Here is a 15,162-nt window from a genome sequence, read left to right on the forward strand (position 1 = left end):
GACAACCACGCCATTGGAACAAAGGAATGTCCCTAGCAGTAATTTTAGGGCCCTTGATACCCTTCATAGGATAAGAATCCCCAATCTTACTCTCCCAAGCAGAGGACTGGAGCGGATTCCTTATATCCGGAACGTCATAACCGGCCAGGAGTTGACGGAGAGAGTCTCTCTCTGCCAAGAGTTTGTGGCCTCGTCTCTAACAGCGCCTGCTTTGTCTGCAGGATGTTGCTGAGTACCCAACTGAATAAGTAACTCCTCCAGTTCCTTTTGGCAATCCTCTAGACGGCGTTTGAGCGCGGCAGTCGGAGAAACATGCTTGGATGCCCAAGTTGACTGGGCCATAGGGAACCCTGATCGGTGGATGCATCCGATGCATCTGTCATTGGCACGTCCTTGTATGCGTGCATCTCAGTCGAATTCTCGTTGGAGGGGTTCATGTTGGTAGTATTCACCGTAAAAAATGTGATATAGATGGATAGAGACGTTGAGTACGGTGAGACTGTTGTTTATTCTCGAAAGAGATGACCTCTTTAGTATCTGGTATTCAAAGATAATAACTAGTATCGGGATTTGAATGTACAAATAGTGTGTAACTACTCTAGTGTCTCTTATCTGCTTAAACCGAGGTAATTCTTATGTAGTGGTATATGAACCCTATCTATACAACAGGTACACTTTATAGAACACCTTATAAAAGAAGTGATACACTTTATAAAAGAAGCAGTACATCTTGACAGATATCTAAGACTAGTTAATTTAGAAGGGTTAAAAAAATAGAGTAAATTTTAAAAAAAATCATAAAAAAAAATAGCTAAGTTAAATTTAATAATAAATGATAAGAAATAAAAGATTTTAATAAATAAAATATATTGAGGAATTATCACTATCATCATAATATTATAAAATGTCAGAAGAATTAAAATTTAAAAATTTAAAAATAATATATTATTGTATTATTAAACTGTTAGTTGTATTATAAACTAAAAAAGAAGTCAGTAGAGCTATCCTATATGGGTAGCATAAACGTAATGTTGCTACTTGTCTATGGATGTGGTATCATAATGTTGTGAGGTCATCAACATTCATGATACATTCTGAGGATAGTGGCTGTTCCTCATTAAAGATATGTAAAATAATTTTGGATATATGAAATAATTAAAAAAAAATAGAATAGATGTCACACAAAAGAGCAAATATGGATAACAGTCCTTATAAAAGAAGCGGTACACCTTATAAACGAAGCGGTACATCTTATGAAAGAAGCGGTACACCTTAGAAAAGAAGCGGTACACTTTAAAAAAGAAGCGGTACATCTTATGAAAGAAGCGGTACACCTTAGAAAAGAAGCGGTACACTTTAAAAAAGAAGCGGTACACTTTAAAAAAGAAGCGGTACACTTTGAAAAAGAAGCGGTACACTTTAAAAAAGAAGCGGTACACCTTATAAAAGAAGCGGTACACCTTAGAAAAGAAGCGGTACACTTTAAAAAAGAAGCGGTACACTTTAAAAAAGAAGCGGTACACTTTAAAAAAGAAGCGGTACACCTTATAAAAGAAGCGGTACACTTTGAAAAAGAAGCGGTACACTTTGAAAAAGAAGCGGTACACTTTGAAAAAGAAGCGGTACACCTTAGAAAAGAAGCGGTACACCTTAGAAAAGAAGCGGTACACTTTGAAAAAGAAGCGGTACACCTTAGAAAAGAAGCGGTACACTTTAAAAAAGAAGCGGTACACCTTAGAAAAGAAGCAGTACACTTTAAAAAAGAAGCGGTACACTTTAAAAAAGAAGCGGTACACTTTAAAAAAGAAGCGGTACACTTTGAAAAAGAAGCGGTACACTTTGAAAAAGAAGCGGTACACCTTAGAAAAGAAGCGGTACACTTTAAAAAAGAAGCAGTACACTTTAAAAAAGAAGCGGTACACTTTAAAAAAGAAGCGGTACACTTTAAAAAAGAAGCGGTACACTTTGAAAAAGAAGCGGTACACCTTAGAAAAGAAGCGGTACACTTTGAAAAAGAAGCGGTACACTTTGAAAAAGAAGCGGTACACTTTAAAAAAGAAGCGGTACACTTTAAAAAAGAAGCGGTACACTTTGAAAAAGAAGCGGTACACTTTGAAAAAGAAGCGGTACACCTTATAAAAGAAGCGGTACACTTTGAAAAAGAAGCGGTACACTTTGAAAAAGAAGCGGTACACCTTAGAAAAGAAGCGGTACACTTTAAAAAAGAAGCGGTACACCTTATAAAAGAAGCGGTACACTTTAAAAAAGAAGCGGTACATCTTATGAAAGAAGCGGTACACCTTAGAAAAGAAGCGGTACACTTTAAAAAAGAAGCGGTACACTTTAAAAAAGAAGCGGTACACTTTAAAAAAGAAGCGGTACACCTTATAAAAGAAGCGGTACACTTTGAAAAAGAAGTGGTACACTTTGAAAAAGAAGCGGTACACTTTGAAAAAGAAGCGGTACACCTTAGAAAAGAAGCGGTACACTTTAAAAAAGAAGCGGTACACCTTATAAAAGAAGCGGTACACTTTAAAAAAGAAGCGGTACATCTTATGAAAGAAGCGGTACACCTTAGAAAAGAAGCGGTACACTTTAAAAAAGAAGCGGTACACTTTAAAAAAGAAGCGGTACACTTTGAAAAAGAAGCGGTACACTTTAAAAAAGAAGCGGTACACCTTATAAAAGAAGCGGTACACCTTAGAAAAGAAGCGGTACACTTTAAAAAAGAAGCGGTACACTTTAAAAAAGAAGCGGTACACTTTAAAAAAGAAGCGGTACACCTTATAAAAGAAGCGGTACACTTTGAAAAAGAAGCGGTACACTTTGAAAAAGAAGCGGTACACTTTGAAAAAGAAGCGGTACACCTTAGAAAAGAAGCGGTACACCTTAGAAAAGAAGCGGTACACTTTGAAAAAGAAGCGGTACACCTTAGAAAAGAAGCGGTACACTTTAAAAAAGAAGCGGTACACCTTAGAAAAGAAGCAGTACACTTTAAAAAAGAAGCGGTACACTTTAAAAAAGAAGCGGTACACTTTAAAAAAGAAGCGGTACACTTTGAAAAAGAAGCGGTACACTTTGAAAAAGAAGCGGTACACCTTAGAAAAGAAGCGGTACACTTTAAAAAAGAAGCAGTACACTTTAAAAAAGAAGCGGTACACTTTAAAAAAGAAGCGGTACACTTTAAAAAAGAAGCGGTACACTTTGAAAAAGAAGCGGTACACCTTAGAAAAGAAGCGGTACACTTTGAAAAAGAAGCGGTACACTTTGAAAAAGAAGCGGTACACTTTAAAAAAGAAGCGGTACACTTTAAAAAAGAAGCGGTACACTTTGAAAAAGAAGCGGTACACTTTGAAAAAGAAGCGGTACACCTTATAAAAGAAGCGGTACACTTTGAAAAAGAAGCGGTACACTTTGAAAAAGAAGCGGTACACCTTAGAAAAGAAGCGGTACACTTTAAAAAAGAAGCGGTACACCTTATAAAAGAAGCGGTACACTTTAAAAAAGAAGCGGTACATCTTATGAAAGAAGCGGTACACCTTAGAAAAGAAGCGGTACACTTTAAAAAAGAAGCGGTACACTTTAAAAAAGAAGCGGTACACTTTAAAAAAGAAGCGGTACACCTTATAAAAGAAGCGGTACACTTTGAAAAAGAAGTGGTACACTTTGAAAAAGAAGCGGTACACTTTGAAAAAGAAGCGGTACACCTTAGAAAAGAAGCGGTACACTTTAAAAAAGAAGCGGTACACCTTATAAAAGAAGCGGTACACTTTAAAAAAGAAGCGGTACATCTTATGAAAGAAGCGGTACACCTTAGAAAAGAAGCGGTACACTTTAAAAAAGAAGCGGTACACTTTAAAAAAGAAGCGGTACACTTTAAAAAAGAAGCGGTACACCTTATAAAAGAAGCGGTACACTTTGAAAAAGAAGCGGTACACTTTAAAAAAGAAGCGGTACACCTTATAAAAGAAGCGGTACACTTTAAAAAAGAAGCGGTACACTTTAAAAAAGAAGTGGTACACCTTATAAAAGAAGCGGTACACTTTAAAAAAGAAGCAATACACCTTATAAAGAAGCGGTACACTTTAAAAAAGAAGCGGTACACTTTAAAAAAGAAGTGGTACACTTTGAAAAAGAAGCGGTACACCTTAGAAAAGAAGCGGTACACTTTAAAAAAGAAGCGGTACACTTTAAAAAAGAAGCGGTACACTTTAAAAAAGAAGCGGTACACTTTAAAAAAGAAGCGGTACACTTTGAAAAAGAAGCGGTACACCTTAGAAAAGAAGCGGTACACTTTGAAAAAGAAGCGGTACACCTTAGAAAAGAAGCGGTACACTTTAAAAAAGAAGCGGTACACTTTAAAAAAGAAGCGGTACACCTTAGAAAAGAAGCGGTACACTTTAAAAAAGAAGCGGTACACCTTATAAAAGAAGCGGTACACTTTGAAAAAGAAGCGGTACACTTTGAAAAAGAAGCGGTACACTTTGAAAAAGAAGCGGTACACCTTAGAAAAGAAGCGGTACACTTTAAAAAAGAAGCGGTACATCTTATGAAAGAAGCGGTACACCTTAGAAAAGAAGCGGTACACTTTAAAAAAGAAGCGGTACACTTTAAAAAAGAAGCGGTACACTTTAAAAAAGAAGCGGTACACCTTAGAAAAGAAGCGGTACACTTTAAAAAAGAAGCGGTACACCTTATAAAAGAAGCGGTACACTTTAAAAAAGAAGCGGTACATCTTATGAAAGAAGCGGTACACCTTAGAAAAGAAGCGGTACACTTTAAAAAAGAAGCGGTACACTTTAAAAAAGAAGCGGTACACTTTAAAAAAGAAGCGGTACACCTTATAAAAGAAGCGGTACACTTTGAAAAAGAAGCGGTACACTTTGAAAAAGAAGCGGTACACTTTGAAAAAGAAGCGGTACACCTTAGAAAAGAAGCGGTACACTTTAAAAAAGAAGCGGTACATCTTATGAAAGAAGCGGTACACCTTAGAAAAGAAGCGGTACACTTTAAAAAAGAAGCGGTACACTTTAAAAAAGAAGCGGTACACTTTAAAAAAGAAGCGGTACACCTTATAAAAGAAGCGGTACACTTTGAAAAAGAAGCGGTACACTTTGAAAAAGAAGCGGTACACTTTGAAAAAGAAGCGGTACACCTTAGAAAAGAAGCGGTACACTTTAAAAAAGAAGCGGTACACTTTAAAAAAGAAGCGGTACACTTTAAAAAAGAAGCGGTACACCTTATAAAAGAAGCGGTACACTTTAAAAAAGAAGCGGTACACTTTGAAAAAGAAGCGGTACACCTTAGAAAAGAAGCGGTACACTTTGAAAAAGAAGCGGTACACTTTGAAAAAGAAGCGGTACACTTTAAAAAAGAAGCGGTACACTTTAAAAAAGAAGCGGTACACTTTGAAAAAGAAGCGGTACACTTTGAAAAAGAAGCGGTACACCTTATAAAAGAAGCGGTACACTTTGAAAAAGAAGCGGTACACTTTGAAAAAGAAGCGGTACACCTTAGAAAAGAAGCGGTACACTTTAAAAAAGAAGCGGTACACCTTATAAAAGAAGCGGTACACTTTAAAAAAGAAGCGGTACATCTTATGAAAGAAGCGGTACACCTTAGAAAAGAAGCGGTACACTTTAAAAAAGAAGCGGTACACTTTAAAAAAGAAGCGGTACACTTTAAAAAAGAAGCGGTACACCTTATAAAAGAAGCGGTACACTTTGAAAAAGAAGCGGTACACTTTGAAAAAGAAGCGGTACACTTTGAAAAAGAAGCGGTACACCTTAGAAAAGAAGCGGTACACTTTAAAAAAGAAGCGGTACACCTTATAAAAGAAGCGGTACACTTTAAAAAAGAAGCGGTACATCTTATGAAAGAAGCGGTACACCTTAGAAAAGAAGCGGTACACTTTAAAAAAGAAGCGGTACACTTTAAAAAAGAAGCGGTACACTTTAAAAAAGAAGCGGTACACCTTATAAAAGAAGCGGTACACTTTGAAAAAGAAGCGGTACACTTTAAAAAAGAAGCGGTACACCTTATAAAAGAAGCGGTACACTTTAAAAAAGAAGCGGTACACTTTAAAAAAGAAGCGGTACACCTTATAAAAGAAGCGGTACACTTTAAAAAAGAAGCGGTACACTTTAAAAAAGAAGTGGTACACCTTATAAAAGAAGCGGTACACTTTAAAAAAGAAGCAATACACCTTATAAAGAAGCGGTACTGTCATATAGATAGGGTTCATACAGTATACCACTACATAAGAATTACCTCAGTTTAAGCAGTTAAGATACACTAGAGTAGTTACACTCTATTTGTACATTCAAATCCCGATACTAGTTACAGTATTATCTTTGAATACCAGATACTAAAGAGATCATCTCTTTCGAGAATGAACAATAGTCTCACCGTACTCAAGCCTCTACCATCTATACAACACATGAGTCCTTGCAATATACCTTATAAGCACTGAGCACTCACTGATAACTATTGATTCTGACTCATGAGAAAAGTGTAAATAGGCAAACTGCATCAATAGAAATAAAGATATTCAATAGTCTCAAAGGATTCTTATTGTCTCTTTTATCCTATAAGCTCTCATATATATTTCAGAAAGTAATGGGACAGCTCACTAAAGAAAAAAAAGGACACCGAGGTAAGGTGCTCTGTTTCTTTGCTGAGGTGTCCTGTTTCGTTTCCCATCTACCCCATATTGATTTCAATTGACCGATGTGCCGTTTTCCATTAACTGATGTACTGGGAGCGATCACAGCCAACGTGTGGCATATGGCTTTGGAATGAGTGGATTCAGAACATGAGAGTGATAGGACGTGTTTGATTTGACATATGGGCGATAGGTGATAATTACGAGTCGTTGGTAATCGTTTTCTCTTGTAGATCGGAAAATTTAAATTAATCATGGATGAAGTGATATGATGGAGTGGTAGCTTTTGAATAGGAGTCAGAATGGTATAATGATGTAGAAATACGACAGACAGCTTCACCATTCCGGACCTTAGTAGGAAAATGATAAATGATAATGAGTATGAATCTCATTTCGCGATGTTATCCATTATATACCTTGGCCAAAGTGAGCTTGCGCTTCACCTGCTCATCAATCCATTTGGAGCGATGCGCAGAGGCTGGTCTTGTTCTCAGTTCCTTCAGGCTGCCCTGACCGACATGTTTCCCAATAGTGGGTTATCGTAATTGTTCCTCTTGATCATGCGGATCTCCGCTCTTTGAGAGGCAACGCTCCGGTTTCCGCGATATGTCGGATTACCAGCGCCCCTATAACTTATACTGACAAATAAGGAATAAGCACTTTCGGAAAATACTCGCTCAAAAGTCTCTGTAATATGTGTGGAGGAGTATCGAACCAGCAAAGTGTGTGGCCAATGCGATGCTACTACCGTGGAAGTTTGCGACGAACAAGTTGCTGTTTGCAAGGGCTGGCAAATGTTTTACACTTTCTTTGGAAATCAACTCACTGACAGCCTGACTTCTTTTTATTATGTTATTAGCAAAAAATTGCCTGCGTTTGAAGGGCCTGGGTCGGAAAGCGAAGCAAAAAAAGTCTTGTGAAGATAAAAGCGTGTTAGGCCATATATCTGAGAACCCAGAGAGAAGATCTGCTAGTAATGATGATGTGGGCAGTATTGTACAGCAGTAGTCTGACCTTTCACTTAGGACGTTCGTACAAGAGCATCATTTATCCAGTTCAATTTGCCCACAGGCAAATCGAAGAATGGTATTTCGAATCAATTGGTAATTACGAAATCTTTTTTATATGGTTTGATGTCAATCAGCTGATATGTGTCCCAGGTTTGGAACAGGGATATCAATGCTGGGTTAAACATGCCAAGGATCCAATCAGACTGCCAAATCAATTCCAGACCGGTTCTCTCCAAAGGTCAACTGCCGAAAGATTTTTGTCTCAGATTGCTCCATGCCCAACGAACTGATACTGACCAGAGACGTTGACGATGACCCACCACTTATGCGGAAACAAGCAGGGTAATTTGGATCGATCCTGTAGTGTACATACAGTGCATAATAAATTATCGTCCATGGACGGCGTCCAATTTTCATGGCCGAGACGTCCAGTTCGAGACGTCTCGACCGGCAATTTTTTTTATTTTTAGAACAGCCGGGCCGTGCCAACGCCACCGGAGTTGATGATCCGGGAACATTTTGTTTGCTTTTGATTGGCCCGTGGAGACAGCGGCGGCAAGTCGCCGGGTCAAAGGAGGAAGTCTGCAGAAAAATTCGTCTCTCACAGCTCAACGCAGGTTTAGCAGTACCTATTATGACACCACCGATTGTTCATTTGAAATGGGGCAAGCATCGTTTTGATGTGGATCTCAGTGAATACAATTACGATATTCAGCAAGTCACGGTCAAGGAATTAAAAGAGAAATGTTCTCGATTAACTGGCGTTGCACCAGAACATATGAAATTGCTCGCCTACGGAGGTAAGCAGGCAAAGAAGTTGGATTGAAACTTGCTTTGCAGGCGACTCACTTAAGCGAAATAGCCGTCATGAAAAACGATGCCTTAACCTTGAGTAACTATGGTGTACGTGCTCGGTCGAAAATTATGATGCTAAGTTCCCCCCGTCCGGAAAAGGTAAGGGAGTTTGTAAGGATTATGTTGCTTATTCCGAAATGACTCATATTCACCCGTTGACAAGCCTGCGCATGCTCGACCAGCGGCATCACAGGAGCAAGCCATGGGAGCGGAGGAAAAGGCGCTTCTTGCGAAACTGGAAAAAATCAAGAGCGATATGGCGGACATTACCAAGGACATCAATCGCTACGAGGATCGTGTCAAGTCGTTCCAAAAGACATCCGAGGAAGATGCCAAAGAGCACAAGAAATTGAAGGATTATGCCGTATATTTGGGTGAACAATTAATGAAGACGCTATTTGAGTTGGATGGTCTCCTTTGTGGTAACCTGGAAACGGCGCGTATGGAGCGTAAAGAAGGTGTCAAGAAATCCCAGGCTTTACTCGATAGAGTAGACCGGATCAAAGCGTCTTTGTAAGGCAACTAAATAGACAAATGGAACCTGCAGAAGATGGCCAGCTAATCATCTTCAGAGTTCCGAAATGGAAGAGATAGAAAAGGAAATAGATACCAAAAATAATGATTAAATCAACAAAACTGTGGTCGGACAGACTGCAAATACAGAAAAAGAAAAACTCGCTTTTATCAGGTAATGAGATTATATAAAAAAAAAAAAACATTCGAGCCCGCAAAGGTAGAAACGCAAAAAAAATAGTAATCAAGAGGAAAATAGAAAATAACAGAGAGAAAAAGAAAAAGAAAAGAAAAAGATGTGTTCACACATTATCATGGGAATAATGCGAAATCTTCAAAAACATCTTCATCGTCTTGGGCATCGGAATAGGTTATCAATGGTGATGGTGGTGGTGAAGGAATATCTTGAGCAGCTGGGATGAGAGCATCGGTAAACTGTTGAATTTCTTCAAACACGGCATCATCATCATTCAATACAAAAGACGCTCCAGAGGATGGTAACAGAGGTGCTAAAGAATAGTCAGTAACAGGTTCGGGGATGGCGCCGAACAAAGACAAGGGTTCGTTGTAATCGTTTTCGGAAATAGTATCAATCTGCTGCTTATGGTCTTGCCATGAACAGGGTGGGGTCGGTTTAATGGTCGAGAATCGTCGAGTAGAACGAGCGGGTCTATGAGCATACGGGTGAGGTCGTTCCAAGCGTTGATGACGAGTTGGATACCGGGACAAAGCTGAGCTGGAAGAAGAGGAAAAAAGATGATCAGGCGAGGACTGATCAGAAGGCGGTACAATAGAAAATTCGGAAACATTAACGGGGCCAGAAGATGCTGGGTAAGAAGAACGGTGAGGAAGAAAAGTAGAATAAGACGAAGTTGAAGGGGAAGGCGAGTTGGAAGAGGAAGAAAATAACGAAGGAGAAGGAGAATAAATAGAAGAATGCGAAAGGGGGAAATCCGTGAAAGCAGTGTCAGTAGGTGGGGAACATTGAGATACATGGTTTAAGGCAGTGGGATACATTATGGTGGCAATTCCTGGTACACGAGGATAAAATTCGGTAGTGGCATCTTCTGGCATGGCCCGTGAATGGAAGTAGGGCGACCGGACAAGGTCGCTGTCAGGAAACCGTTGCCTTGATACGTGGTTTGGTTGCATGGCATCGCTGGTTGAGCAATGGACGGCATGGTGGTATTGAATTGGGTGTGATTCATTTTGAGATGATTTTTCAGAATAAGAAGCTTGCAAAACTTGCGGCGGAATGGTGTGCGAAGTTTTGTAGTACTTGTTGGTAATGAGGCGCGGTCGAGTCTTAAAGCAACAGAAAGTTACGTCTGCTTGGTTGTTGCTTTTGAGTAGCTCGCTTTTTCTTTTCGCTTTTTGTAAAGACTTCCTTTATCAAAACTTGTTTTTCTTTTCCCTTTGTAGTCTTTTTTTCACTGTTTTCTCAATATCTACTGGACGATAAAGAAAAACAAAAAAAAAGACCTATTGGCTTGTGGAAAGAAAAAAAGAAAGAAGAGTGAGCGAAGATGGAGTAGAGAAAAAAAAAGGAGAAGAGGGAAAAAAAGAAAAAAAAAGTAAATAATATGGGCAAAAAAAAATGGGGTCACCACATTGGACAATTTTTTTTCCACCAGCGTAACTTTAAAAAAACGAACACCTTTTTGATATTGTAAAAATGACTGAAAATCACTACTGTGTTGCAACACTTGCGCCAATGATTGGCCCACACTGTTGCTGAGGCTTTGATTGCACATCCACACGTGGTACTAAATACATTCAAGCTTCAGCTCGAACTGGCTGCCGGCTTCTTTATCGTCCACCCACCAAAGAAGTATCCAGTAATGGTCGTTGATCACTTTACACTCCCAGTAACCATGGCTGAGACTGATTTTGGTCTTCTTTTTATCGTCTGATTCCGGAGTCGCAAAATGGCAGGTCGGCACATAAATTTCTGTGGGCCCGCTCACCAGCTCATCTTCTCGTCGTTTATAAGTGAAAAAATACGCTGCATGATGACGATTGGTGGGTGATATAAACTGAATCGACACTGGGATACCTGCCACTTTCCATGGATGCGGCCTGTGTAAAGAAATCACATCACGCACGTTGGTGTCTGGGATTAACCTGGCGGTCGGCTGATCGTCACTGGCCGACTCCAGGTCACTTTCGTCATTCCAAGGTGAAATATCTGGATTCTTTTTGTATTTTCCGTGGCTCACTTCATCCACCAATGTTCTTGAACTGCCGCCGTAACTGGGTGGACCCTCCGATTGCCAGATACTGAGATCTTCGCCATCCCATCGATCGCCCCAAATAGGATCATTGTCGGGAACATAGTGCCAGAGCGTATAATTTAACAGGTTGGCTTCCAGTGCGTTCAAATTAGCATCCATGGCCTTGTTTTGCGGTGCTTCGGGTGTACCGATCACCGATGCTTGTCCGGTTTCAGAATAAACGCACCAAAATAAAATCCAGCCCCACAGCACCTGTAAAGCATTGGACTTTGCAGGTTCCATATCGTAAGGAATGCCTATTTCCCCTAGGATACAGGGATAAGGTCCCACATTGTCCCACCCTTCTTGCTGAATCGTAGCGAGCTGGTCTACAAAGCACTGGCGAATGGCCTTTTCGCCTAAACGAAGCGCTCTCAAAAATCGCATGGGTCCAGTACCGTATTTGCCTCGACTGAGATTGATTACGTCAACGTTGTAACTGCACCATTTCTTCTTTACCAGGGTCAACCCGTCATACCAATGAGGGGCATAAACTAAACGCGGCAAGGATGTCGGAATCTTGGGTGGAGTTTCTAACGTGGGTGGTTGCACGAAAATAATGGCTTCGCGATGGATGCTGCGCAACATCTTTGCATACGACTGCAGAAATTGAATCCAATGTTGACTGTAATCGGCGGGCTCGCCGGTCACTGGATTCATGCTGAAATAATGGGGCTGAAGCACGGTTTGTGTCTCCTTATCCCAAACACCGTGCAGCGCCCATATACATCCGGGTGACCAGGCATCGGATCGTGTCCAACCGAATGAGCGATCTGCTGCCTCCAACTCCGGCTCACTTAGCCACGCGGACGTGCCCTGAGGATCAACGTAGACGTCTTCTACCTTTTTGGGACCTGACCATGTAAATTTCCAATTTTGAACATGCGTTGCATACCCGGAGCCTAAAACCATTCCCTGGAACGCGGTTGGCATCAGCCCTTTTTTGAAATCAAGATCGTTGTCTCTCAAATTCCGGATATCTAGCAAACCCACGTAGCCTTGACCAGGTTCGTTCATGGTGTCGTAACCAAGGACCGTTGTATCTTCCAGACCGCCATGTTGGTGAATTCGATTCGTCAATGCTTCGATAGCGCGAAAATAGTGGGATTGCAGATAATCTTGCACATGCACACCGTTCACGTGGCATTTGGGAGCATAGATTTTCCCCGCAAAAAACAGCGTAAACATGGTCGATGCTGCCAACCGCTGATAATTGGTATTCCATATCATTTTTGGGAATTGATCGGGCTCCGGATATAAATTATGCACAATGGCAGCGTTGGTCACCTGGAAATTGAGAGGGTTCAAACCGACCAGCGAGTGTGTCCACCCTGGGTGACCAGATCCACCACAGTGTCGCGACCACTAACGATGAAAATGCCGTCCCATGAATCACTTTGAACTACGATAATTCGATCTTTTTTCACTCGTTGAATTAACACTTACAGCATCTTGGTGTGGATCGATGTATACTTTCAAATTGAAAGCTTTGCACTTGTCCAATAACTGAATCACGTATTCCAGATACTGTTGGTCGTATATGCCTCTATGGAAATGTGAAACAAAAGAAAAGACCGCATAAACATGGGTGTACTCAGTTTCCTTGTCAAGGAACGTATGTGAATGTATCGAGTGACGGAAACAGTACGCACGGACCTTCATGTTCAATAGCTTCCCAAGTTACAAGAAAACGCAACAAGTTGAAGCCCAGAACCACCAGTCGTTGAAGATGATCGTCGGCTTCTTCGATAGGAAACGGTCGACCGACCATACTGATGTTACGATCGTGGTCGATCCAATATCCGTCATTGACATGGGAGGGAATGCCGACCGGCAATTTCGCACCGCCTCCCACGTTGACACCTCGAAATAGCACGGTTCTATTGGTCGCTCGCTCAATAAACCATGGACCATCCAAATCCATCATGCCAAAAAAAAAAATTATGGAGCAAAAAAGTAGAGATGGTTATTATGCGATAAAGCAAAATTAAGTCCAATGAGAAGAAAAAGGAATGGTGAGTTCATTTCATAGTCAAGTGATGCAATGGCGATTTCTCGCTTTTCCATATATGGCAATCGCCCATTGCAACCCTCTGTCTCCGAAAAGGAAGAACATTCGGTGCCCCTTATAAAAAGAAAAAAAAAGGGCGAAACACCATCCGTAAAATAATCAAGAATTTTATACGATGCAATGAAAGTCAAGAAACTCGGAAAGTATGAACAACAACACTTTTGCATGGTCAACCCCACCATGTTGTTCTTTGTGCAACCACTCTGACACAATCATGCCGTTAAACACTACGGTTTCTGGTCTCCGATTTCTGTCACAGCAGGATCGTTTGTGAGATAGCCGAAAAAATTAAATCCATGGTAGTGATCATATAGGTCGGCCGAGTTTTCCAGAAGACCTGACCAGCTGACGATCGCGCGCGCTGTTACATTAACGGTTCAACCTTTTTCTGATATGCAAGTGGACAAACTGCCAGATGATCAAGGCAAAGGTCACACAAGCAGAGGGTGCTGTGGTAGACAAGCTTTTCTATGAACGAGTACCTTTTTATATCCATGACTGCCGGACACAGCACGGTATTATCTGTAATGCTCTATACTTTTTACTGTCGACATTTGCGACGAACCATTTAGGACCGGTAATTACGGAAATGAAAGTATCTAAAAGCGACTCATTTTTATTTTGTAACGATTTGCTATGGTTGATATTCTGCAATGGGTGGTCGTGAAGTGCTTGGAGAAATTACATGACAAAGGTGGTACTTTGTCCGCCTGTCAAACGCTATTACATTCCATGCTATTTATTAACTATCGCAATTTCATATAATACTAGTGAATATGATGCGACTAACAGTCCTACTTTTACATAGTGCTTTAGTGGCGGCTTGTTAAGGCTGTTGCCAGATACGATGGAGGAGAACAGTCACTTCCTCAAGATGTGCTTTTTATTTGCTGTTGTGTAGAATCGGAACGTGGTCATTCTGACCAAACTGATCGATGATTTTTGTAGTACAGCTTCCATTTTGCCATTGGCTTGATCCACAAGTGCAAAACCGTTTCCTTCTCAAATTTGCTCAGTTGCCATATCGCAAGACTGGTACAGCGACTTCCTTCATCAATTGCGCTGTAGGATTGCTAACCTTGTTGAAATCGGCCAATATGAACACGAAATATGGCTGATGCCTTCGGTTGCGTGTAAAATGACTGGCTCGACGCGTGAGAAAGTAAGTTAAGGCGCCCGCAAATCTTGGGTCAACCTGCCGAACGCGCTCTTCTGCTGGTATTCGGCTTCCATGGCCTCCCTTACATGCAATAGGCACGGAAGGTGACCATCTTATTCCGGATCTCGTTGGTTAAGCAGGTAATATCGGAAACCGTTCGCACTGCTGAAGAGCTCCCAAGACGCGAAGATAATGTCCCTATCGGACAGTGCCTTCCTGCGGAATCAAGCATCGACAAGAGCCTTCACAGAGTCATGGACCTTTTTGCTAGGGCCGCGAATAGGTCCGCCCTTGACCTGGAAGGAAGGCAGATCCTTTGGGACCAATGCGGAACACTTCGGTTAACCGGTGTGGCAGAAGGGGCGTCCGGGATGTACCAGGCTGCATGCTTAGCCTTTAGGTAGGCTTCCCATGCAATGTTGGCCTTCTTCAAATCGTATTAAACACTGATAAGCTCTTGTTCGCTGTGATCGGATCCGCTAATAGTTGAAAATCCAAGAGTGACAGAACCGGAAATGTTATAATGAAGGACCTCAACGTCACCTTCAGATGGAATAACTTGTGCATGAGCAACCACAAGATCGCCCAGAAAATTCATCCCGCACTCCGCAACGTGA

General features: G+C 41.0%; 5 protein-coding genes across 5 annotated transcripts; 3 read left to right on the plus strand and 2 right to left on the minus strand.

Moving 5' to 3' along the window:
• Positions 1–1,010: 1,010 nt before the first annotated feature.
• On the plus strand, positions 1,011–2,425 carry BYT42DRAFT_630243 (uncharacterized protein; the record flags this gene model as incomplete). The annotated part of the gene is made up of 2 exons (XM_051572443.1): positions 1,011–1,025; positions 1,555–2,425. The coding sequence occupies 2 exons, from the start codon at positions 1,011–1,013 to the stop codon at positions 2,137–2,139; spliced, it is 600 nt and encodes a 199-aa protein (XP_051418022.1). The 3' UTR covers positions 2,140–2,425.
• A 130-nt stretch (positions 2,426–2,555) lies between these two features.
• BYT42DRAFT_506533 (uncharacterized protein) lies at positions 2,556–3,395 on the plus strand (the record flags this gene model as incomplete). The annotated part of the gene is made up of 1 exon (XM_051565100.1): positions 2,556–3,395. A coding segment is annotated over one exon (840 nt), but the record flags the coding sequence as incomplete, so codon positions are not given.
• A 4,890-nt stretch (positions 3,396–8,285) lies between these two features.
• On the plus strand, positions 8,286–9,219 carry BYT42DRAFT_591035 (uncharacterized protein). Its single transcript, XM_051570516.1, has 3 exons — positions 8,286–8,474; positions 8,537–8,628; positions 8,693–9,219. Exons 1-3 carry the CDS (start codon positions 8,309–8,311, stop codon positions 9,044–9,046), a joined length of 612 nt encoding a protein of 203 aa, XP_051418024.1. The 5' UTR covers positions 8,286–8,308; the 3' UTR covers positions 9,047–9,219.
• BYT42DRAFT_591036 (uncharacterized protein) lies at positions 9,220–10,521 on the minus strand. The gene has a single exon (XM_051570517.1). It carries the CDS (start codon positions 10,192–10,194, stop codon positions 9,355–9,357), a length of 840 nt encoding a protein of 279 aa, XP_051418025.1. The 5' UTR covers positions 10,195–10,521; the 3' UTR covers positions 9,220–9,354.
• Positions 10,522–10,570: 49 nt separating this feature from the next.
• On the minus strand, positions 10,571–13,418 carry BYT42DRAFT_591038 (glycoside hydrolase superfamily). The gene is made up of 3 exons (XM_051570518.1): positions 12,968–13,418; positions 12,762–12,861; positions 10,571–12,680 (listed from the first exon to the last, which is right to left on the minus strand). The coding sequence occupies exons 1-3, from the start codon at positions 13,240–13,242 to the stop codon at positions 10,809–10,811; spliced, it is 2,247 nt and encodes a 748-aa protein (XP_051418026.1). The 5' UTR covers positions 13,243–13,418; the 3' UTR covers positions 10,571–10,808.
• Between the last annotated feature and the right edge of the window lie 1,744 nt (positions 13,419–15,162).

This window comes from Radiomyces spectabilis (genome assembly GCF_025331425.1).
Source record: "Radiomyces spectabilis strain NRRL 2753 chromosome Unknown BYT42scaffold_26, whole genome shotgun sequence".
Lineage (NCBI taxonomy): Eukaryota > Fungi > Mucoromycota > Mucoromycetes > Mucorales > Radiomycetaceae > Radiomyces > Radiomyces spectabilis.

What these genes read in the sequence shown, in the direction of transcription:
- BYT42DRAFT_591035 (XM_051570516.1), top strand. Translation starts at nt 8,309, where the DNA reads ATGACACCACCGATTGTTCATTTGAAATGGGGCAAGCATCGTTTTGAT. An exon ending in GAAATTGCTCGCCTACGGAG is followed by an intron (nt 8,475 to 8,536) that starts GTAAGCAGGCAA and finishes TAAGCGAAATAG; the next exon opens with CCGTCATGAAAAACGATGCC. An exon ending in GTTCCCCCCGTCCGGAAAAG is followed by an intron (nt 8,629 to 8,692) that starts GTAAGGGAGTTT and finishes CCCGTTGACAAG; the next exon opens with CCTGCGCATGCTCGACCAGC.
- BYT42DRAFT_591036 (XM_051570517.1), bottom strand. Translation starts at nt 10,194, where the DNA reads ATGCAACCAAACCACGTATCAAGGCAACGGTTTCCTGACAGCGACCTT.
- BYT42DRAFT_591038 (XM_051570518.1), bottom strand. Translation starts at nt 13,242, where the DNA reads ATGATGGATTTGGATGGTCCATGGTTTATTGAGCGAGCGACCAATAGA. An exon ending in GCTATTGAACATGAAGGTCC is followed by an intron (nt 12,862 to 12,967) that starts GTGCGTACTGTT and finishes ACATTTCCATAG; the next exon opens with AGGCATATACGACCAACAGT. An exon ending in TCGATCCACACCAAGATGCT is followed by an intron (nt 12,681 to 12,761) that starts GTAAGTGTTAAT and finishes TTTCATCGTTAG; the next exon opens with TGGTCGCGACACTGTGGTGG.